The sequence below is a fragment of the Ostrea edulis genome, chromosome 9 (genome assembly GCF_947568905.1).
Source record: "Ostrea edulis chromosome 9, xbOstEdul1.1, whole genome shotgun sequence".
NCBI classification, from domain to species: Eukaryota; Metazoa; Mollusca; class Bivalvia; order Ostreida; family Ostreidae; genus Ostrea; species Ostrea edulis.
Window position 1 is genome coordinate 70,835,971 of NC_079172.1, and position 24,373 is coordinate 70,860,343.

Here is a 24,373-nt window from a genome sequence, read left to right on the forward strand (position 1 = left end):
TCTGTTTTCTGAAAGGAAAACCACATGAATTTGTGGATATTTTCATTGAAAATGGCATTTTTGCAATTTTATGCCAACTTCAAGTTCTTGTCATTTGGCACAAATCATGTTACTGATCAAATTGAGCGAATTTTGGGTTTGCTAATCTATTCCTTATTTGAATACCAGGGTTTGAGCTCCAAGTGAAATCATCGATATTTTGGGCCAAATGACTTTAGAAACTGTACCTACTTCTTTGAAGCCCTTCATCAGTCTTGGTGACGTTTCCATAAAAGTGAAAAACTCGAGAGAGGGACGTTAAACAAGATACAATCAATCTATATTTTGTCACAGGAATTAAGTCCTCAAGTTTCAAATATATAGTTTATGTTCCATGCATTGTCTATTGACCTGTTTACTGCATAATGAAATGATTATATGGTTAACGTTATTAAATAAATAATTATAAAAATTTCAAAAATTGAATTGTATCCAGTACTATAAGGAAATGATGTATAAAAACATTTTATCTGAACTTCTTCACCAGTATCACGAGTTAACTTTCTTCCAATATGTTGGAGAGACCAGTAATTATTGATATTTGCTTTGTAACCCTTAATTGGCCTAATTATGGAGTGCCAAATTAACATGAACTGAAATACAGAAGATTTGATGGATTCTAAATAGATATCTTCAGTTATTTGAAGATATCATTTAATTCATTTGATGCGCACAGCAATTCAATATTAGAGATCTCTTCAAATAATAAACAATATCTTCAATTCTGAAAGTCTATGTGCATTAATTAAATTATTGATAATACATGTATCATTAATCGATCATTCTGTTGAACTACAATTACTGAAGAGAGCAATAATTAATTAATTAATGCATGCATGCATCAATTAATGCTGGTAATGCATGATTGAATTATTGCTCTCTAATTCAACTGAATAGTTTAGTGTGCATCAATTGAATTATTGCTCATCTCTTCAACTGAATTAATGAGATAATTTAATTCAATTGATGCACACAAGACTTCTTTTAGAGAGAGAAACTATATATAATACAATATATCCACAATTCAATTAATGATCTTTCTAATTTAATTGTTACTTTCTTGAAAAGAATTGGTGTGTGCATTCATTCCTTATGCAAAAGCATTGTAAATATATATAATTAAAGATATCTTCTCAGTTGAATTATAGAGAACATCATTTATATCAAGCTCCAAATTAAATTTGCAAGCATTGCTCTCATCAATTAAATTAATGTGCATCAAATGAAGTATTGTTCCCATCAATTGAAAATTGATGAGCGCATTGATTCAATTGATGAAAGCAACGACTGAATCAATATGTGCAATAACTGAACTAATGATATCTTCAAATAAAAAAACTTATAGATATCTTGAAAATCATCATATGATGCTCCATTATATTCAGGCTTCACTGAAAACTCTCTGTAAATATTAAAGTCATATATATAGGTCTAACCTGCATCTGATTCAGAACCCATATTTTCTGATGTACACATCAGCTCTATAGATGTTTGAAACAGATCGAGTCCTTTTTTTTTTTTTTTGCATGAAACACAAGTTAATAATACTGAACCTCCAGTGCTGAGGTCACCATACTAAGAGTTTAATTGTTAATCATGCACACCATGTCAATTAACATTTCAAAATCAAAATGGTTATCAGAAAAGTAATTGATATCAAAATTGCATAGAGTTCATATTAATCATGAAGTGAAAAAAAAATTAATTATGTAAATACTATAATTCAAAAAAAAAACAACAAAACACCTGTGAATGTATAACTTTTATAATTTCCTCCACAATTTCATTAAGAAAACCCGACATGAAGTGAAAAGAAAAATAATAATGTAAATTTATACTAGCTATAATTTAAAAAAAAAAAAATTAACTGTGCTTGAATGTATAACTTTTATAATTTCTTCCTTTCATAAAGAAAATCCGAGAACAATCAAGACATACCGTAAACAAGATCTTTAAATTCAGATAAAATTTACAATTTTAGATCAAAGAGCAAATCTGAGGTTACAATTTTTTTAATGGCCATTAAGATTAGGGAAACCTGTGAACATTAAAATTTGCTTTAGAGAAGATTAACTCTTTGAAGAAATTAAATGGTATCAAAATGACATTAATCAAACAAAAATATAGTTGATAAGTCAATCATTAAAATACATTAAAATAGAGTATTATTTCCCCCCTCTACAGCAGCCATTTATAAAGGTAATACTGAACTTTCTCGTAAATTATCCTCTTATTTACAGAGTTACGTTTCCTTTGATATAGTCCTTGCACCTCCATAGATGGCGCTAGTTGTTTATTTTCAATTTTAGTAAGTCTTCGCCAACGAGAAAATGGATACGCCGACACGCAAACGTAAGCGCGAAATTCAAGAGGTGGGGAACGATGAATACAGTTTTGTGTTTGGAACTTGTGGTCTTAGTTTGAAGAGAAGGAAGAAAACGTTAAAATCGACATTGCCATTTCCCAAAAGTACCAAACAACTTCCGAAACTCCCAGCTCGGTTTCATCACCACGATGCTCAGGTAGGCCTACTGTGCTAACATCAATTAAAATTTAGACCGGTATGTCAATATGTCAGATGGAAAGTTACACTAATTATCAAGTATCGTAGCAAATTAACCGAGACATAGATGGTCTGACCTAATGCAAGCGTTTTTAATCCGAGGTTCCTCTAACCACAAAAGTCGGCAATATTAGTTTATAAATGTAAACAACAACCACTGAGCTTCTGACAATGTGATAAAATAAAAGTATTAAAACTGCCGACACCTGTGCTCCCCCTTGTTTATATGTCACAATATATACTGTACCTGATGAGGGCGTCCTAGTTGTATTTATGATGCTCTGTAGTATATGCTGTACCTAATGAGGGCGTCCTGGTTGTATAAATTTATGATGATGCTCTTTTGTATATGCAAATGAGTGTCAAATTCAAACTCTAGATAGTAAACGTGTCGACTATTTGTGTCACAGAATATAGCGACATTCTTCCTCTTTCCATTATGAGTTTAGATCCACAGAGCGATGTACTTAAGTCTTTGTCGCAGCCCATATAGCTTAATCTCGGTGAGATTCATCAAGACTGGATATTTGTATTCTGAGCCTCGACAAATCTCACTGAGATTACCCATAACTCTGAAAGTGTTCTAGAGATTTTAGCATACATGTGTGTGCATTGTGTGGTGGCCAGTTATATATAAAATCATCACTGATGCCCTCGCATGTTGATGCTCTATGAACACTCACTACATCTAGACCTAATTCATTGAATATGCCATTTTATTTTAGATTGATGTTGAAGACACTGAAAATGTTTCTCCCGAAAACACATTATGGAGGCCACCAACAACTATTGATAAATCAGTGTTTACCCCCCAACCTCTGCAAAGAAATGACTCTGTTCGACACACTCTGCAGAGACGCGTGTCAATGAAGGTATTGAGGAAAAAGATGAAGAAATTCCAGGATTACTCTCTACCATACGACTCGAACTTTCAATATCTGAACCACCTAACCCTGGCCTACAAGAGCAGATGTAGAACTTGCTCAGATGACGGGGTATGTTTCTTTTATGAATATTTTTTTGTCTATAATTGATGAATGATGCTTTAATTTGTGCATTTTATGTTTCCTATTTCACCCCCCCCCCCCCACCCCCAAATAAAATCAGGTAGGGTAGGTGTATATATAGGCAAAACATTTTATTTTATTGAAGCATTTTTAATTTGAAATCTTAGTTTTTGATACTCTTTGAATACATGTCTATATACTGTTGCATTACAATTACTTTTCAAACATTTTGAATATCAGTAGTGTAGTCGAAATGTTAATCAGAAAAACTGAAACATGAAAACCAAAAAAAATTCCACCTTGAAAATTGCAGATTTTTACTTTATATGATATTGTTCATAAAATCTTTAATGTTGGCAGCAAAAAAGTATGTAGAGTGGGGAAACCGGAAACACATGGCATATATCTTATTTTGGTCTTAGTTTATTATAATTCCATCATTTATGTATTTCATTTTACATACAATTCTTTGTTGCCAAACATATTTAAATTAGTTTTTGAAAACTACCAGTCTGAAGGATGATGACAACTCCGTTAACATTTGTGTGAACTGGAAAGAGATTACAGGACATAATAAATTTCGGTCTAGTGAAATAATTTAAAACTTTTAGATTTCAAAAGCAGTTATTATGAAAAAGAAAATTTTCAGAGGTAACTATTTGAGATGTGCGATTAATCATTAATGGGAACTTTAAAAAAAGGGGTCAATTCAAGAGTGACCCATTAATGATACAAATCCTCTGTTGTCAAAAGTAATAAAAACCAATAATCTTTCTGGGTGGCACCTCTAGTCAAAGGAAGTTGTTTTACATAAATTGACAGATTACTAGCAACATAAGTATTTTAGGGAGATAATGTCTACCCCCTATCTGATAATGACTTAACACTTTCCTATCTAGAGTGGCCTGAAGGGCATTATCAGATTTCTATGATTACATCAAGAGGGCTACACACAAGTGTACACCTGCCTGCCGTACACAAGTCATCAACAAAATAATCATTATTAAAGGAGGGTTAGGGTTAATTGTCATTTTGTCACCAAAAATTGAATCAATAAAGATTGCTCTATGATATTATATATTTCAGTAATAACACCAGTATTTAATTATTTCTAACACTTTTTAACCTTGAAGCAGGCACTTGAGTATCTAATTTTGGTGAATAATTAATTATTGTCTTGTAATACAATAATTCTTCCTTATATATTTCATTACACTAAAAGCGGTTATCTAACGTAGTTTTATTAGGTTTCTTTTGTACTAGATATAAATGTTTTTATTATAGTCATTCATATATGTAAGACTCCAAAGTGCGATGGGACTCCAAACCCCGATGATCTGCGCCAAACCCCGATGGTGTGACACGCCAAAGTATGATGGTCCACACTCATGCGCCAAAGTGTGATGGTCTGACACGCCAAAGTGCGATGGTGTGACACGGCGAAATCCGTTGGTTTGTAAACGACACAGTGTTGTGTTACATACTGTACCAACCGTGTGTTGTTTCACTAAAATATCAGTGCAAAATCCATGCATAAAAATTAGAAGTTCAACTTATTTCATTACCATTTAGTTGTCTTGTTATTAAACACAAAACTTTCCAATGCGAAATCGTATAGAATGTTTTGCATTATCGCATATTCCCAGGATTTTTATTTTTTTTTTATCTACGTTAACGTCACAAGTAATAAAGGATCATGAATTAAAGAATGTTTGGGCGAAGAAGATAGTTCGACAACAAATGTACTTTGCCGTTCTCACTATCCTCAACCTTGTATACCTTGCCGTTGCTGTCATCCGAGTTGCATACAGTCTATGCGAAAGTTTTTTTGACAACACAGGACATTCGGTCCTGTGTAATCAATGAACACACCGGACCGAACCAAATTTTGTCAGACCGAAAACCCTAATGTATAAAAGTGAAACACGTGAAAATGCAAAACCAAGGAAATCTTATTTATTATACCAGTAATACTATACCAGGGATCCTTCCCGCATAATACTTTAGACGGTCCATGCGGTTTTAATCATATTCATTTACGTATTTGGATTTGTGTGATAGTTTTTACTTATAACAAACATTTAAATGACTCCGTGTCAAAACAGTAAAGCTCAAAACCGGACACTGAGACATCGGACATACCGGTCCGGTGTAAAAAATGACGCATCGGACCTTAGACACTGCACATCGGTCAGGTCCGACGGTCCGATGTCTTTCGCATAGACTGGCATATCTTCGGTTTCATTGTGAAACGTTACTGAACTCCGCACCATCGGACTTTGGCGAGACCATCGCACTTTGGCTTCTTTAACGTTAACAAACCATCGCACTTTGGCGCAGACCATCGCACTTTGGCGTGACCATCGCACTTTGGAGTGACCATCGCACTTTAGAGTCTTACATATATATTCCTGTGCCATTGAGATATTTTCACACCTTATGCCTTTTCATTGCAGATAGTTAAAGTTAGTAAGTTGTATGATAAAACAAAAGATTGAATGCAATGTCTTATGAAAACAAAAGGAATTGAACATCACCTAATTCAATAATTAAAATTAAAAATTAGGGGGGGGGGGGGGGGGGGGGGACACAACTAAAAAACCAAGACATGAACTTAAAACCAAAACATGAAAGTCTTTTAGTTTTTGTTTTACTTTGGTTAGATTAAAAAGTAAAATGGTTAGAAACTCCATTAAAAACAGATTTAACACTGATGATTATTAAAAGGTACAGTGATTTTTTAAGGCCCATTTTGGGTCTGAATTTCGGCCCTTTCCCCTCCTAAAATTTGTCAATTTTTTCCCACTTCAATAGCTTGCATTTTCCCCAATAATAAAATTATGAAAGGAAAACGTATTTGAAAAAAATAAACATTCGATGTGAATTATATATACATATGACTTAACAAAGAGTTATGGGAATGATCATTTGGATAGAATAGTTGAAAATTTTAGAAGGTTAAAGAAAATTAGATGTGTAAAATAAAGATAATATAATGTTTGATATGATTTTAAAACTTATTTAAGATAAAATTGATTTTTCCCAATTTGGCTGAAATGTCGACAATCTTTCCCAATTCGAAAGCCAAAGGACTCTTGTAAAAATATAGAAAAATCACTGAGGTATTACTGACACCTCTAGCTGACTGTGTGTATAGCTGGACCCCAGGCAGTGGTCAGCCTGTTCACACCATAGCAAGAAGACACCTGACACACACCCTCCTGGGTTGGTATTAACACACCTGACTGACCCCCTGCTGGGTTGATAAACACCCCCCCCCCCCCCCACTACATGTCAATGATATACTGATGTTTAATTCCTAGCAGATTGAGATTAACACCACCACCACGACCACCACCACCCCTCCCCACTACATGTCAGTGATATACTGATGTTTGGTTCCTAACAGATTGAGATTAACACCCCTCCCTACTACATGTCAGTGATATACTGATTTTTAATGTTTAATTCCTAGCCGATTGAGATTAACACACACACACACACACCCTCCCTACTACATGTCAGTGATATACTGATGTTTGGTTCCTAACAGATTGAGTTTAACACCCACCCACCCCCAACTACATGTCAGTGATATACTGATTGATGTTTAATTCCTAACAGATTGAGATTAAATTAAATTTAGTTTCCGACATCAAAAGCTTTTCGGTAATGATTTGAATTTATTAATTTAATTTATTTTAATTTATAATTTAATATCAGTAACTTGAGAGGATTGTTATAGAATTTAAAACTTTTTGCTTGCATTAGGAAGTTTAATTGGTATGACCCATCCCTAATTTATTTAGGGAATTGAAGACATCATGTACCATTGAAAGTGCTCTCATCTTATTAATCAATATTAAATGAATTTTAAAAAGTGGGAGAATAGATCTCTTTCCTGATCTACAGGATATAAAGGCCAAAAATAATGATTTGTTGTGTTTCCGGCAAACTAACAATTTAACAGGGATGCATACTCCTCCTAGGCACCTGACCCCACCTCTGGTGTGTCATGGGGTCTTTGTCCTACTCTTAATTCTATATTTATGAGATAGATCACTGTGTGTTATAATCTTCACTTTTTCATTAAAAAAGTTGGGCAAATTTTTAGAATAAGAAATAATGCTCTGTGTAAGTTAGGAAAAAACAACAATGATTTGATTGTTTTATTGGTAATAGCTGTACATGTTAATAATTCATTTTTATGTGTATGGGAGGGCCTCCGTGGCCGAGTGGTTAGAGCATCGCACTCAAAATCACACGGCCTCTCACCTCTGTTGGCGCGGGTTCGAATCCCATTCACGCTAGAAAGTTTCCCAGTTTACTCTCAGAAGGTCGGTGGTCTCTTCCCAGGTACATTGTTTCTGGGTTCTCTCTTCCACCAATAAAAACGGGGCACCACCAGATAACTGAAAAATTGTTGAGTGTGGTGGAAAACATCAATATGGTATGAATGTCAATGTTGTGTGAATTTAGTATTTCATTATCACATGCAAACAAGTCCAACCCCCCAACTGCTACAAATTTTACATTCAATCTATAATTGAATTTTTAATTAGATTGATTTTACATTATTAAAAGTGGACAGGGTTTTTTTTAAACTTGACTTTTAATTACTTTATTACAAATTTACATTTACTAAGAAAGGGGAGCAACTCCTCCACTCTTATCACTTGATCTAGAAGTTAATGTGGTGTAGTGGTTAATGTAGTTTTCCCGCGTTTCGAAGAATAGCGGGAAAACGTTGTATGATAGGAACGTGTTCGAATGCCTATGCGTAGTAATACAAGGCGTGGCCATAGGAAGGCCTATATAAAGTGTCGATATCATGAGTAAGGTCATTCTAAGCCAGTCTCACGAAGTGCACGTAGCACAATTTTTTATTATTATATTTAATTATGGATAAGGTCCGATATTCACCCTTAGACGTTACTTAACACTTGCTTTCGGACACAGGTTTCCATAGTTTTTTCAAATATTTTATCTATGGTTTTTCCTGGGCGGTTTTTAACGTCAATGATGGGGTTTTTCTTGACATTTTGTTTTTTGATTCAGAACTTGCATAAAACTTGTTCATGTCAGTTATCATGTATGTAGTAAATTTGTTGTAAAGTTATTAAACGCTGGCTGCCCAACAAGCTTGCCTGGCTTACACCAAAGTTGTGTTTGGTTGTCTTGTATGCAAAAGGATTGCATTCACAGAAGTGTATATTATACGCAGTAAGTCTCTCATGATTAGGGATGAGAGGACATGGGATGACTGCTCTTTATATTTCTCTTAAAGCCCTTGTTTTCATTTTCTTGTTTAGACGGGGGCCTCCGTGGCCGAGTGGTTAGAGCATCGCGCTCAAAATCACACGGTCTCTCACCTATGATCGACACGGGTTCGAATCCCGCTCGCGCCAGTAAGTGAGAGAGTTTCCCAGTTTACTTTCGGAATGCCGGTGGTCTCTTCCCGGGTACATTGTATCTGGGTTCTCTCTTCCACCAATAAAAACTGGGCAGACACCAGATACCTGAAAAATTGTTGAGTGTGGCGGAAAACATCAATCAATCCTTGTTTAGACCATGTTTATTTCCTGGATTTACACTTTTATAACGAAGCAGACCCATGCAGTCTTCTGAGGACGAGTCTCCTAGGGATTGTTTACATCCATTACATCTCGTGTGTTGTCCAGTCTCCTAGGGACTGTTTACATCCATTACATCTCGTTTGTTGTCCAGTCTCCTAGGGACTGTTTACATCCATTACATCTCGTTTGTTGTCCAGTCTCCTAGGGACTGTTTACATCCATTACATCTCGTTTGTTGTCCAGTCTCCCAGGGACTGTTCACATCCATTACATCTCGTTTGTTGTCCAGTCTCCCAGGGACTGTTCACATCCATTACATCTCGTTTGTTGTCCAGTCTCCCAGGGACTGTTCACATCCATTACATCTCGTTTGTTGTCCAGTCTCCCAGGGACTGTTCACATCCATTACATCTCGTTTGTTGTCCAGTCTCCCAGGGACTGTTCACATCTATTACATCTCGTTTGTTGTCCAGTCTCCTAGGGACTGTTTACATCCATTACATCTCGTTTGTTGTCCAGTCTCCCAGGGACTGTTTACATCCATTACATCTCGTTTGTTGTCCAGTCTCCTAGGGACTGTTTACATCCATTACATCTCGTTTGCTGACCAGTGTATTGGGACATCTTTACATGGCTCACTCTTTACATTGAATGTTTTGTTTCCTAGCACAGAATGATACCAATGTGAGAGGAACAAGTAGGACCTAATTATAAACCTCTCTCTTCTTTCTCTGCCTTTTCTCTCTTCTTTCTCTCCACTTCAAAATAATATTTTTTTCCTCATCTTATCATCTTAAAAAGAGTCTCATGAGTATATCGTGTTGTACATTGAATCAAGACCAACACAGGATTGTTTTCCAAGTCTCAGGAAAAAAAAGAAGTTTTAAAATTAAAACCATACAGACCACGAGTTTGGGGAATTGAAATTGATCTCACCCTTGAGTGTAGATGAGAAGTGGATAGAATGAAAACCATATTTTCCACCATCCATATGGCTCTGAGGCTGGAACCAAGGGATAATTTCAAAAGACAAAGGCAGGGGCAGTTGCTTTGCTTGGACTCCTCTGTTCTGCATTCTTGATGCCCCCTGTACTAATTATTAAATTACTAGGCATAGAAGGAGATAAACTCTTTTTATTTTTTAGTATATACTTGTAGAACAGCTGTTTTAATGTGCAGTATTAAGGAAAGGGGGTGTCCCCTGTTTTTGCTTTTTGACTTAAAGTACAAAAATTATTGAAATTTGGGGCTTAAATTCGCAGTAGTTTTTTTTACACATCAAACATTTTGTGACATCAATGTCTGGCTTTAAATCATGAAGTGCTTGGTTGTGTAAGTTTTATCTTCCACAGAAGTGAGTAATTAACACAATTAAACATATGTAATGATTAGCAAGTTGTCAGATAAAGCTGCAGGGTGACAATGCTGTGCAGATTTTTATGTCCAGATTTCTTTATGAGGCATGGCCTGGCTGACAAATAGAAAACACTTCTGACATTGTCCCTCGGGAGGTGGAGGCAAACATCCAGGGGCTTCGAGCCACAGAGACATTTGACATGATTATAAGCCTCTCTCTATTATTATTGGTGGGAATCAAATTTGCTGTACTAAATATGTAGACTGCAATACTTCACTGAAGTGGGGGTTTTTGAAATTTTTTCATTCGGAAATGAATCCTTTAGTGATTTAAGGAAATCTTGTGTGTGTGTTTTACACAATGTTTATATCATTGTAATTAAAGATGTCAAGGGACTTACCAGTATTGAAAAAAGTGAGTACAAGTTAACTGTGTGAAATTTGTAGCAGGTGGTTATACAAGCCTGAAAAATATTTACCATGTTTAAACAGCAGTGTGCATATTGCTAATGATGTCATTAAAAAGTAATTAGAATGATGGTCTCTCTTAACTTTCATTTAAGCTCATTCACTGGAAAAAAAAAGTTAATTATATTCCATTAGGGTGTTGGTAATGAAATTATCACACATTCTTTTTGAATAATTTTGTTGTCTTGAGGTCATGTGAACATGTGTCGGAATTAAGACCCTAATGATAGTAACTCAGGGCCATATGTATTTAAAGTCAATGGAAGACATTTCACAAATTAGGGGTGATTAATTGTAAAATCAACACATTGGAACATCCTGGACATGTGATCTAGATGTATAAAAGCTTTATGGCTTGTATTGGGGGCTATATAGTTCTATCTAATCTCCATCTGATATCTGATCTGTAAAACATTACTAGACAGTCATCATGCCTTCCCTAGCCCACACCATGAAAAGAAAATTTATGTACATCAAGATTCGCTGCACCCCTCCAAAACGAAAGATCACAATGGTAAATTTATTTTTTTTGTCTCTGATATTTTTTGCCTGTAGATGTGACATCACTACATACTTTGTAACTAGATGGGAGTTAGGGGTTAATTAGGGGTTAATAATGATGGGAGGACTGGGAGTCTGGATAAGAGGAGACAACTCTGTCAGCCTGCTGATAGTTAGTCGAAGTATTGGGAAAATGTTCTTTTGTTGCGATGTTTGCTAAGATTTTATGTAGGTTATTGATTTCTGCCAATCCTCTGATTCCGAAAGTATAGAAAATATTGACATCAGTCACTGAACAACATACAGCTGGCCTGGTTTTGTCTGAGGAGGAAAAATAAACCTGAGAAAGAGTAATTTGTCACATAAATTGGAGGCTAGTTATTTGAATTAGAGTGGTATAGAATGACTGATGATGGAGGTTGATGATGTCGAAGTTTTTCCGGACAGAACTGAACAACGAAAGGTCAGTCATTCACTGTTGTCAGATTTTTTTTAGTTTTCACGTTTATGACAAAGACGACCATGGGTCTTACATTCTGCTAGCACGTAGAATCATTCCTAGCTTCTAGATTATTCTTAGGAATCAAATTTTTTCTAGACTAGAGAATTAATATGTATTGAGACCAGGGTCCCATAGATCAGTGGACGTGGACTTTGAGGGGTTGATTCTGTGTAGATATGGTAGACTTGTGTCTGTTTAGGTTTGAATTAGGAGATTATAGTTATAAGGATTAGAGGCCATACATGAGTTGATTACAGACAGGATTAAGGAATTTGAAATTTCCAGCATTATAAAAACACTCCAATTTAGTTGTAAATGTCAAAGGAGGGATCATATATTAGTAAATTCCAGCAGTTATTGAAAATGAAACAATTTTGAAATTAAGATTGGACAAATTAAACCCTAGGAAATTATGGATTCTTTGAGAGGCATCTCTCGTATGTATAATTGATATATTGATTTTTCATGCAGTTCAAGTAAACATTTCCACAGGAGGTAGGAATTAATTACACCAAGCTTCTCAGGGTGTACAGGATGAATTTTGACAATTCAGCATAATAGTTTGGCCCCAGTTTGCTGAGTGTTCTAAGTAAGGTTATAAAGTCTATAGTGAATACGACAAAGACCTCCACAGGTCGCAGGGATCACTCAGAATCCAAATAATTAAAGTCCTGTGTTGTCAGCTGGTACCCGGCCGCGTGCCCAAACACCTGAATGGATAAAGGTTTTTTGTCTGTTGGACACTGAGAAGTGGGTGTGTACAAACAAGAAAATGGCCAATCTACACAGAGGCCTGATTTGTACCCAGTGTGACATTTAAAAACATTACCATGTTAGAGGGGTGAAAGTGAACAGAGGGAAAATGTTTGATAATGTTATCGGAGGTAGTGTGTAATCGATGTTTTGTTCTAATGCTGGGTATAGGTTGTGTGCCTAAGTCAGGCGTGCTGTGAGATAGATGTCTGGCCGATTCCTGACAGGGAGATTCATTCACTTCTCACCTTGAATTAATAGGATTCACATCAGCCTGTTGTCTCAATGAACACAACCTTTATCAGGCTTATCTTTAATTTATGAATTTTGTGGGGGACCTGAAGATGAATGAGTATGTAAATTCATTCAGGTGTGTGCTTGTTGCCGTATGTGTTTCATTGTAAAAAAAAAAAAAAAAAAAAAAAAAAACCATTCTGATGATCAATGGTGTGAAACAATCTAATATTTTGTGGTTACGTCTCAGAAACCGCTCAGTGACTGCCCGGAGTGAACAGGTACTGATTTGTCTTGGCTTATGATGTGTGTGTGTGATGGTCTTGGAAGAGTTTCAATGAAGCTGATTTTTTTATTGTGATCCAAGGATGTGAGAAATTGCCACAGAACACTGCAGTACGTGGCCTAGTGACATCCATTGTTATCGCCTGGTGGAAGTCGTCCTATCTCCCTCAGTAAACAGTCATACTCAGTCCTGCTGGAGCTCAGTTTTACAGTGTTTCTGCATACATGTAGATATTGTAGATAGTTTTACAGAGTATTCGGGAGGTGTCACTCTATAGTGTTACTATCAGTGAGAGTGATGACTAGACCGTTAACCAGTGAATGCCTTACCTGTGATGGTCTGTGATTGATGGCCGATCATTCTGATCTGCTAACAAGGATCACTGGGACAGTTTAACGATGGATAAATGTCTCCCGGTGATAGACTTGTTCAGTAATGGACAAAGGGACAGTGCCCTGGTTTCGGAGGAAGTTACCTCCCCTATTATCTGGGAGGATATGAGTGTCTACTACCTCCGACAGCTTGCCTCCAGTTTACAGGTGAGGACAGGGGTGAAGGAAATCGAGCCCAGGCTACCTTTTGTTTTCTCAGACTCCTGGACTGTTGTCATGTAGCTTTTAAGTCCAGGTGATCCAGATGTCAACAAATCATAACATAGAAATTTACATTTCATCAGTGCTTTCTCTAAAATTATCTCCTTGGGTAAGATTATTTTGAGGATTTAGATACAAAATTCTTTAATAGCAAGAGAAAATGTCTTATCAATATCTTTAATTTGTGTTCACTATCCCAATTCCGATGTCAAGCAAATTTACAATCCTAGCTGCTTTGGCCTGGAATTCCAAATTTACAACTTGGGTGTGGGAGACAGGTACATGTGGGGTATTGATTTGATCTTGGAGTATGGGAGTACATGTACATTGTGGGGTGTTGATTTAATCTAGGGGTACAGGAGTACAGGTACATTGTGGGGTATTGATTTAATCTTGGGGTACTGGAGTACAGATACATTGTGTAGGGGGTATTGATCTGAAACCTGCAGATCTTCCGTAATATTGATTTCTTTAAACCGAAGGTACCTATGAATAACAACCTGCCATACTGATGTGTGCAATTGTTTTACAATTTCCTCTCTCGGTGTTTTGATTGTGAGTCAGCGGACTTCAGGACACAGTTTTGCTGATTTACAGATTTAAGTCAGAATATATACATCCTACATGAGTCAGTAGGTAAATAAAAAAAAACCATTCAGGAGCCTTGCCTACTTGACCCCATTAAGAATCATTTTTTTATGGGACAGCCCATGATAGGTGACAACTCAGGTGTTCTTTTTGACAATACCTTTAATTAATTACAAGTATTGGAGATATGGCTATCATTGTATTGTATGTATAACACCATCAAACTGTAATCATTGTGTGAGCCCAGGGGTAGGAACAATTAACATAATCTCACATCTAATGAACTGCAAGGCTGAAAATTAAATAGGTGGCTAGTTACAGCTGTACAAAAATAATTAAGAATAAATTACACCAGAAAACAGTCTGCATTCACTGGACCGTGAATCAATAGTACTAAGGATTGGGACTTGCACTAGATTTGTTGACCATCAATACTTGTAAATGATTGACTGCCACACCAGCTGATATTGACGATGTTGACTCTGGAGGAGGAGTGTTGTTTACATCTCTATCAGCTGTCAATTACACTTCAAAGAAAGTTTGGACATTTTGGGAGGGCTGATAATGGTATAATGTCTTCCATCATTTAATGACATGTTCCAAGTCATTTTGCTGCATTGTAACCTAAAGCACACATTTTTACTCACCCCTATCCACTTCACCATATTCTAATTTAAAGCACAGAATATGCATTTCAGAGTCCACTTACATGTGAAATATTATTTGCATCTAAATGTTTTTGTGTAGTACTTTCTTGTGAGATATTTGTTTTTGTTTATTTTGTTTCAATTAAATTGAAGTTAGATTTGTATATTTTCCTCCTCTATGATATCTTTGTTTTAAAGTATGTCAGAGGAGTGAATAGTATACATGTGTAATATTTTAATTAGATTGATTATGTTGTATTTCAATCTAAACATCACTTTCTTTGTATGCACACCAGTGTAAGTGTGACTGTTCCCTTGGATAAGGAAAGGTTTTATATACAGAGTGCCTGCTGCCCCCATTCATTTATACATATTGTTTTATCACCATTTGCAGATCACATTGCACATCAGAAGTGTGACATGAAGGCCTTGAATGTGTCAATCAGCAGACAGACTATAATCTTTTTACTTCTGCTACGTTGCTAAAACTTGTTCTTTGTGTTTTTAGGATCATGATCTTCAGCAGAAGATTGATCATGAAATCAAGATGCGGGAGGGGACCGCAAAACTGCTAGCGGCATCCAAACACCCTGCCCAGATGTTGGAGGCCGCGAAAAATCTCCTCACATCCAACACCCGTATAATGACATACATGTCGGAACTTCAGCGCCGCAAAACGGCAGAAGTACTCGGCAAAAATACGTAAGTGCACTGGAATCCATTTACTATTGTGTTACTTAGATAGAAATAGGGAAATCTAGTGTGTAAGCTAGCCTCCACATCACAATGATGACAGAAATCAATTGGCCATTATACATGGGGGGAAAACTTATCCCTATCAAGCTCTGACTCACTAGGAGAAACTGTTGACGAACCATTTATAACTGCTGCAGATGATTTCTGTCAGTTTCAGAAAGTCCTGAGAACTTCCTGGTTTGACATAGAAATATTAATAATTAAAAACTTCCTGATATGAAGAGATTTGGCATAATTCTAAGTGTCTTAACAATTTCTCATGTCCAACTAATTGTTCTACCTCAGTTGTTTTATATATTCATCATTTTATGTAGAGGAACTTATCAATTATAGTATCAGAAAGTGGGCTTTGTCTCAATCTTTTTTTTTTCCACTTTGAGAAAATACAGATGTAGAACTTAGGTCTTCATTTCTTTCATTTCTAGGTCAACTATCGGGAACCAGTTACCATGTAAAGCGAAAGTCAGCATATCTGGTGAGTTGGTCATCTGATGACCCCTGATTGGACTTTCTATCAATAAAGCATAAACTTGATGAGGAATGACATGTTCTGACCCCAAGATCCAATGGAAAATTGGATTTGTCTGTATTTTCTTAATTCTAGTTCATGAATTCTCCTAACCAATGAAATCTCACAGTGTTTGTTCTTTCTGATGAATTCAATGGAAATTATGCTGGCATTATCATTTATAGATTGCCATTACCTCCATCTATGAAACTAGTAATGATTTTTTGATTAGAGATATAATTTGAAGGGAACGTTTCAAAAGCCTCTATAATTTAGTAATGCATGTCATTTTTCTCTCTCTTTATTTCAGATATCCGCATTCCATTGATGTGGAAGGATACCGACCATTTCAAGAACAAGGGAGGTAAGAAAGTGCCATTTCATTTTGTTTACTGAATCATATTGAACCTAATTGAGGAAGGCAAATATTTGCAGGGTTTTTGTTAATATGAAAAGAAGAAAAAATCTAATATCTTTGGGCATTCACTTCCTTTGGTCAGAATACTGAATAATGGTAGAAAGTAATTTTGAAAATGTTTCTTTAAGAAAGAGTGTGTGTAAAATAACTCTCGTCTCTTGCAGATTACAGGCGTTATGCTGTTTTCTGCTTGTTGAAGATCGGGACGGATATTTTCGAGACGTCTATGTTGAGCAATGTGGATCGCAGTATGACAGATCTGACTTTCGATGATATTATGGTTTTGTAAGTATATCTGCATCCATGTTAAAATCAGCACATAGAAGTTTGGCCCTATATATTTTATATGGCTATATAGCGGTGGAGTTGTCATTGTTTAATCAATATGTTAGGGTTTTGTTAATACAGATTGTGTACTTGTTTTAGTGGGATTCATGTTGAAGTGCCTCTTGGTGGTGAAACAATTTATGGCTGCTTTGAAATTTACGTTATCATACCAAGAGGAAGTGTTACATCATGGTTATGGCAAATTGTGCATCAGTTCTGTCTGTGTCTGATTTTAAGAGTGCTAAAATTCATACACATACAATAATTACTCATCACTCCTAAGTGTAGACTTTATGATTTATTTTTACATGTGTGTGTATGTTATTGAAACCTATGCGTGACCTGGGCGAATATTCATTTTAGGAACTATTAATTAATTTTTCATAGAGCATCCTCTTAACAAATTGTGCTTGCCTTATAATTTTAATGATGTATATATTTGCTGTGTGGATTGACTATGAAAGAAACCAAAATGAAAAGAATTACGTTTAAAAGGCACCCATCCAATATCAAGTGGCCATTATCCATACTGATTCTCTCTAAACCCTGTCAGTAATGATATCAGATTTATGATGCATGCAATCAGGGTTCATTGTTTGAATTTCTCTTTTCAGCAATAATGTCCCTCATGATTTCACGTGTCGATTTGAGGTGTATTGTCACAAACTGCATGAGGATCTAACTATTGCTAGCACACCCAAGAAGCTTCGTAAGAAGATCAACGATTTGTCAGGGTCTGTCGGGCGCAGTGTGGGGAAACGCCTGTCCGGACTGGTAGGTGATCACAGGTTTTAACACACGCTAGGAAAGTCTTTTATTAAAGACAGTTCTTGCTTGAAGATGCTTGTTAAAGTTTCTAGACTGAAAATATAGGATACTACAACAACAAAAATTAAATGATGTCATTAAGAAATAAAAGCATTTCAAGATAGTGTTAAATTTCACATTCGAATGATGGTTCAATTTACATAATGCCTTTACCTTGTTCCACACATCAGGCAGTAAATATATAGAACATAAAAAAGTAGACCCACAGCATACTGAAATTTGTATTTAAGGGGGTATACTACACAAGGATTTATCAAGCTTCTGTTTACTACTGGTAAAGGGTACCTTTCCCCCTTTGACAAGAAATGAACATTTCCCCTTCCACAAGCAAAAATTTCCCTTCAGTTGTAAAAACTACACAAAATTGTATGAGACTTTTAATAGAAATCATTTAAATTTTTATATATTCTTAGTTGTAATTCATTTTCTGTAATTATTAAAGTCTTACAATACAGATAGTAATCAATTAATTTATGTGCCTGTTTTGTGATATAATATAAGGATGTAGATCGCGGTTTCAAGTCCAGCAGGGGTTTTATTTATTTTTTTATATTTTTTTTCATATAGTACTAAACCTACATTTTTGACTAAATAAGTAAAATTGAAATTTTCAATTTCAAAATATTGTTGTACATATATTCCACTTTTCATTCACATCAAATTTCTCTAGTGTAGCATTCATCCTTAATGCTAAGATTTCTGAATAGTGACCTTAATGCTAAGATTTCTGAATAATGACCTTAATGCTAAGATTTTTTAATAATGACCTTAATGCTAAGATTTCTAGGTTTCCTGTTTTATTTTTAGAATGACTCGGACATCATAGGAAATATGGTTCTGTGAGTACTCATTATTTTAAGTCATTCATGTGTAGCAAGTGTGCTATGATGAAAGAAAATTTTACTTTGAATCTGATTCATAACATTGAAATTTTTTTGTGATAACCTTACTAGGAAGTACAAAACCATCAAATCAGACAAAATGCAGAATGTACCGTATAAGTAGAAATTTTAACGAGGATTTGATGTTAGCATTATTAGAAAGGGTGTTGAGATCGCTAATATTTATTCCATATCGGAAGTAATAGCTATCGTTCTTGGAATTAAAAATTGGCTAAAATTAGCTGTCACTAAATATATATATATATACCCATAATTTATAGACTTAATGCTAAATTTACGTGTCGCTGAAAATACCACCTATACGGTATATGTAAATCTTAAATGCTTGGTAATAAAGCTTTAGGTGGTATGGTAACAAAATTCTAGTATCTCTTACTTTATTTCCCTCAGAGGCCCCCGTTTCGAACTAATGGCCAGTGGTACTCTAGAACTGAAAGATATCGGTGATTCCATTGGAAATTTTGACCTCCAGTTGACCTCTGGTGCTGATGTCACGACCTGTGAACTTCCATTGTTTGGTGTGTTTTGTCTGAGACTGGCTTGTCAACCAGAGTGTCTGGTGGAGCCGGTTGTCTCGGGTTACCTCAACTTAGTGGTAAGTGACTTTGTTCATTTCTGTGCTAATCATTTACATTTTCAGGACTATCAGTAATGCGTACCGGTGATGTTGCTGTATCGATTTGAGTGTTATTGTCTGCAGAGGCTGGAAAATATGTAGGAAACTCCTCACAACTATCAGAGAGCACTCCCAAATTTAAAAAAAATCGTCAGAATTTACTTAAATTTGGTAGTTATATTTATTGTTGCAGTTTCAGGTGACTCACAGAACATTGTAATGGAAACCTCTGCTTTAGAGATAGTAATATTTTGTAGAAAGTTTAAACTATATTTTTCAGATATCGGTGTTAAGGCCTAAATCACATGTTCATTGATAAGATGTCAGTTTTATCTATTTGTTTTTTGTGGTTTTTTTGTTTTTTTTATAGCATTTGATTTTATTTTTTATGCTGTAGAGCCACTTAAGTTAATTAATCATTATTAGATAAAGTGTTCTATGAATCCCTTTCAAGATAATACTTAAAAACAATCAGATTGACAGCAAGAAAGATAACTCTAGCTAAGAAAGATAACTCTAGCTGTGATATTTTGTAGGAGGAGGAGAAAGTAAAGCCCTATTGGTGTGTGTTAAAGAACCTCGCCCTCTCCTGCTGGTCCTCCAAAGATGACATGGAGGTCACGGAACCTCTGCTAGAAATTCCTGTAACTAAGGTAACTAAAAAGATTCCAAAACTCGATTCAGACTGGCTCACACTCATACATTACGCAGGATATGCAGTTCCTTGGAAAATTATTACGTAGTGCATTCCGATTTTTTTTTAGAATACTCAGATAAGTGATTCGGATCCCAGTAAAAGCTTAGAAACAGAGCACACATTTCACATCATGACAAAACTGAGTGGGAACTCATTGGAATATACATTGGCAGCTGGATCCAAAGATGAACTGGGCATGTGGTGGGATGGTCTGCAGCAACATTTGCTAGACCAAGGTATGGCAAATCAGTATTATTTATTATTATACAACATTTACTAGACCAAGGTATGGCAAATCAGTATTATTTATTATCATACAACTTTTATCAATTTCTAAATATAATGTGAAATTACTCTGTATTATAAAAATACTACATTTTGTTAGGAAAAAAAAAAATATTACCTATAAAATTCACCTACTATTAAATTTGGATATAAGTAATGACCAATGAAAAAAATTACATTAAAAATTAAGATTGGTGTTTCCTAGTAAAATACAATATAAGCAGTCAATATAAAAGATCATTCAAAATTTTGATGAAAGTCTCAATATGCAATTCTGAAAAGGTGTGATATGTTCTATGGCCATAAAATGATGAGTTATTTCACGGATCAATGGATTGACACAATCACATAAACAACAAAATATTGCTATTCAGTATTTAAAAAAGAAGAAATCACAGTATTGTATGGGCATCTTGTTTCAATCTTGATGGGGTTATGAATTCTTTGTAAATATGTATCCATCTTACGGACAGGTGTTTACAAGATAACTCTCTCTTCATTGTAGCTCTCTGGAAGCATGCCTGTGATTTTCTCATGGAGATTAGATCTCCATCACCTCGCAAAAAACCAGCCTTCTTACGGAAATCTTCCATTTATGATGATACTCCTCTAGCAGGTAGGCACAGATTCCAACAAGATTATCAAAATTAGCGCTTGTTGAAGTAGAATATTTTTGGTGGTTTTTTTTAAGGAGGTTCATTCCATGGTACATTTATCGTTCCTGACCTGGAAAAGTTGTTTTTCTAATTTTAGGCAAAGCCACGTCACGGCCCAGCAGCGTGGTGGGTGAACTACAGAAGGAGGATGACCAGCTTAGTCAGATGTTGAATACCCTAATGGGGGAGGCTAAGCAAATCAGGGGAGATAAACCTTACACCACAACAGTATAGGGAACAAGAGTTACCTCTCTTTGACCAGAAACCCATTCCTTACAGCCTACCATGTTTGTGTTCAGCTGGAGAAGGTTTTGATGAAGTGCTCTACAGAATCAAATAACCAGAACAAATACTCTGTCCTGAAGTGCAATCCATTTCCTGCAGAGAAGAAGTTGTGACTGCATACCCTAGTGCTAATGTGTTAACAGTATTTGATATGCATATTTCTGTCAACTGTGTGAGAGTGAATGAAAGGATATTGTTAAGTGTTTGAAATCGTGCAGAAAGGTGTGTTATGAACTTAGTTATCACTACGCTTTGGACCAAAGAAATTTCAGTTGTAGAGTGGCATTCCTTGTGATCGTGTTATTTGGTTTTTCTTGGTAGCGATGTAAATAACAGCACATGGACTAGTCAGATAACCGAAGTAAGGCAGCTTACCTCATTTTTCTGTCAAAACTCGGAACACAGGAATTTAAAAAGGAAACCTTTTTTTTTTTTTTTTTTTTTTTTTGGAAAAATACATCTGCAAAAAAATTTGATTTTTAACTGGAAATCTTAACTGTCTTGGGTACAGAGTGTTTGTTTTATATCACCCATTTACGTCTTTTTAGAACTATTTTTCAAAACATACATAAAACATTCAACTGCTTTTGGTTTTAGTGTACCAGTTTTAGACAGATGTAATTGTTTTATTTGATATTTTTTGTGAAATGCGATGTATTTATATTCTGGATTGAACACCAGTCTGCGGTAATAAGTTGTGACCTGCTGATCCCAGGGGTCAGTGGCGTAGTGACCTGCTGACCTTAGGGGTCAGTGGTGTAGTAATTCTCAGGTGTCCTGCCTTAGCCATTTTGCATTTGTCATACTTTTGTTTACATATAACAACTGCATTATGATTTACTTTGTGAAATGCTTATCTCTCTTCCTAAATCTTTATCTGGGATCTTCCACTATCTTCATATCTTCCATTTTGTTGAAAATAACCCATTTTGATTAATTTAATGTTCTATGGACTAAATATATATAATACCAACCATAAAATAAAAACATTTAAAAAGTGTAAATAACTTGACTCTGTTATTTCTAGTGTGGGTTTGTTGTATATTGTTTAACGCCTGCTCAAGGATTTTTCACTCATATGGAGACATCACCACTGCCGGTGAAGGGCTGCAAAATTTAGGCCTATGCTCTGCGCTTACTGCCTTTGAGCAGAGATGGATCTTTATCGTGCCACACCTGCTGTGACTCGGGACTTCAGTTTTTGCAATATAACCCAAAGGACCGCCCCATTAGCAGCCTCTTATGACAAGCAAGGGGCAATGAGGATCTATTCTAACCTGGATCTCAATTGGAATATTTCTAGTACAAAAATGGACATCATCATTCTGTGTTTGTTCTCCCTCATACTCTATTAAAATAATGGAGCAAAGTTACAATGAATAATTGGGGCCAGGCATTAAAAATACAGCATCTTATTGGAATGGGTGTCCTTTTGTTGTGACTCAATATGTGGAATAGTTTTCAATATAAAGCTTTCATGTTTAATTTTATACAAAAGTAGACTATTACAGATAGATACCTGTGGAGTTTTTGGTCTCATGATCAAACAAGAGGCCCATGGGCCACATCGCTTACCTGAGTCACCTTGGCCCATATCTGAAGACTTTCCATATATATTTGCATGTAAAACCTTGGTCCCTATTATGGCCCAAACTACCCTTTGCAAACTTGAATCTACACTATGTCAGAAAGCTTTCATGTAAATGTCAACTTCTTTGGCCCAATGGTTCTTTTGAAGTTTTTTTCTATATTGGTATGTAATACTTTGACCCACCCCCCCACTTGTGGCCCCATCCTACCCCCCCCCCCCCCCCCTGGGACCATGATTTGAACAAACTTGAATCTGCACTATGTCAGAAAGTTTTCTTGTAAATATCAGCTTTTCTGACTCAGTGGTTATTGAGAAAAAGATTTTTAAAGTTTTTCCCTATATATTTGTGTGTAAAACTTTGATCCCCCCCTTGGGGGCCCCATCTTATCCCCGGGGGCCATGATTTGAACAAACTTGAATCTGCACTATGTCAGAAAGTTTTCATGTAAAATCAGCTTTTCTGGCTTAGTGGTTCTTGAGAAGAAGATTTTAGATTTTTCCTTTTTATTTGTATGTAAAACTTTGATCTCCTATTGTGGCCCCATCCTACCCCAGGGGCCCATGATTTGAACAAACTTGAATCTGCATTATGTCAGGAAGCTTTCATGTAAATCTCAGCTTTTCTGGCTTAGTGGTTCTTGAGAAGAAGATTTTTAAAGTTTTTCCTTATATATTTGTGTGTAAAACTTTGATCCCCCCCTTGGGGCCCCATCTTATCCCCGGGGGCCATGATTTGAACAAATTTGAATCTTCACTATGTCAGAAAGTTTTCATGTAAAAATCAGCTTTTCTGGCTTAGTGGTTCTTGAGAAGAAGATTTTTAAAGTTTTTCCTATATATTTGTATGTAAAACTTTGATCCCCTATTGTGGCCCCATCCAACCCCAGGGGCCCATGATTTGAACAAACTTGAATCTGCATTATGTCAGGAAGCTTTCATGTAAATCTCAGCTTTTCTGGCTTAGTGGTTCTTGAGAAGAAGATTTTTAAAGTCTTTCCCTATATATTTGTGTGTAAAACTTTGATCCCCCCTTGGGGCCCCATCTTATCCCAGGGGGCCATGATTTGAAAAAACTTGAATCTTCACTATGTCAGGAAGTTTTCATGTAAATCTCAGCTTTTCTGGCTTAGTGGTTCTTGAGAAGAAGATTTTTAAATGACCCCACCCTATTTTTGCATTTTTGTGATTATCTCCCCTTTGAAAGGGACATGGCCCTTCATTTGAACAAACTTGAAAGCCCTTCACCCAAGGATGCTTTTGGCCAAGTTAGGTTGAAATTGGCCCAGTGGTTCTGGAGAAGAAGTCGAAAATGTGAAAAGTTTACAGACAGACGGACGCCGGACAAAATGTGATCAGAATAGCTCACTTGAACCTTCGGTTCAGGTGAGCTA

The 24,373-nt window shown here is 35.8% G+C and overlaps 1 protein-coding gene across 2 annotated transcripts; it reads left to right on the forward strand.

Moving 5' to 3' along the window:
* Positions 1-239: 239 nt before the first annotated feature.
* LOC125659580 (rhotekin-like) lies at positions 240-22,395 on the forward strand. 2 transcript variants are annotated; one of them, XM_048891297.2, is made up of 13 exons: positions 240-2,561; positions 3,328-3,597; positions 15,622-15,815; positions 16,295-16,344; positions 16,688-16,741; positions 16,960-17,080; positions 17,737-17,896; positions 18,758-18,789; positions 19,243-19,447; positions 20,005-20,121; positions 20,233-20,401; positions 20,956-21,066; positions 21,204-22,395. In XM_048891297.2, exons 1-13 carry the CDS (start codon positions 2,370-2,372, stop codon positions 21,338-21,340), a joined length of 1,812 nt encoding a protein of 603 aa, XP_048747254.2. In that variant the 5' UTR covers positions 240-2,369; the 3' UTR covers positions 21,341-22,395. The 2 variants fall into 2 exon arrangements, with proteins under 2 accessions (XP_048747254.2, XP_048747255.1); XM_048891298.2 differs by lacking the exons at positions 240-2,561; positions 3,328-3,597 and adding an exon at positions 12,016-13,824.
* The last annotated feature ends 1,978 nt before the right edge of the window (positions 22,396-24,373 follow it).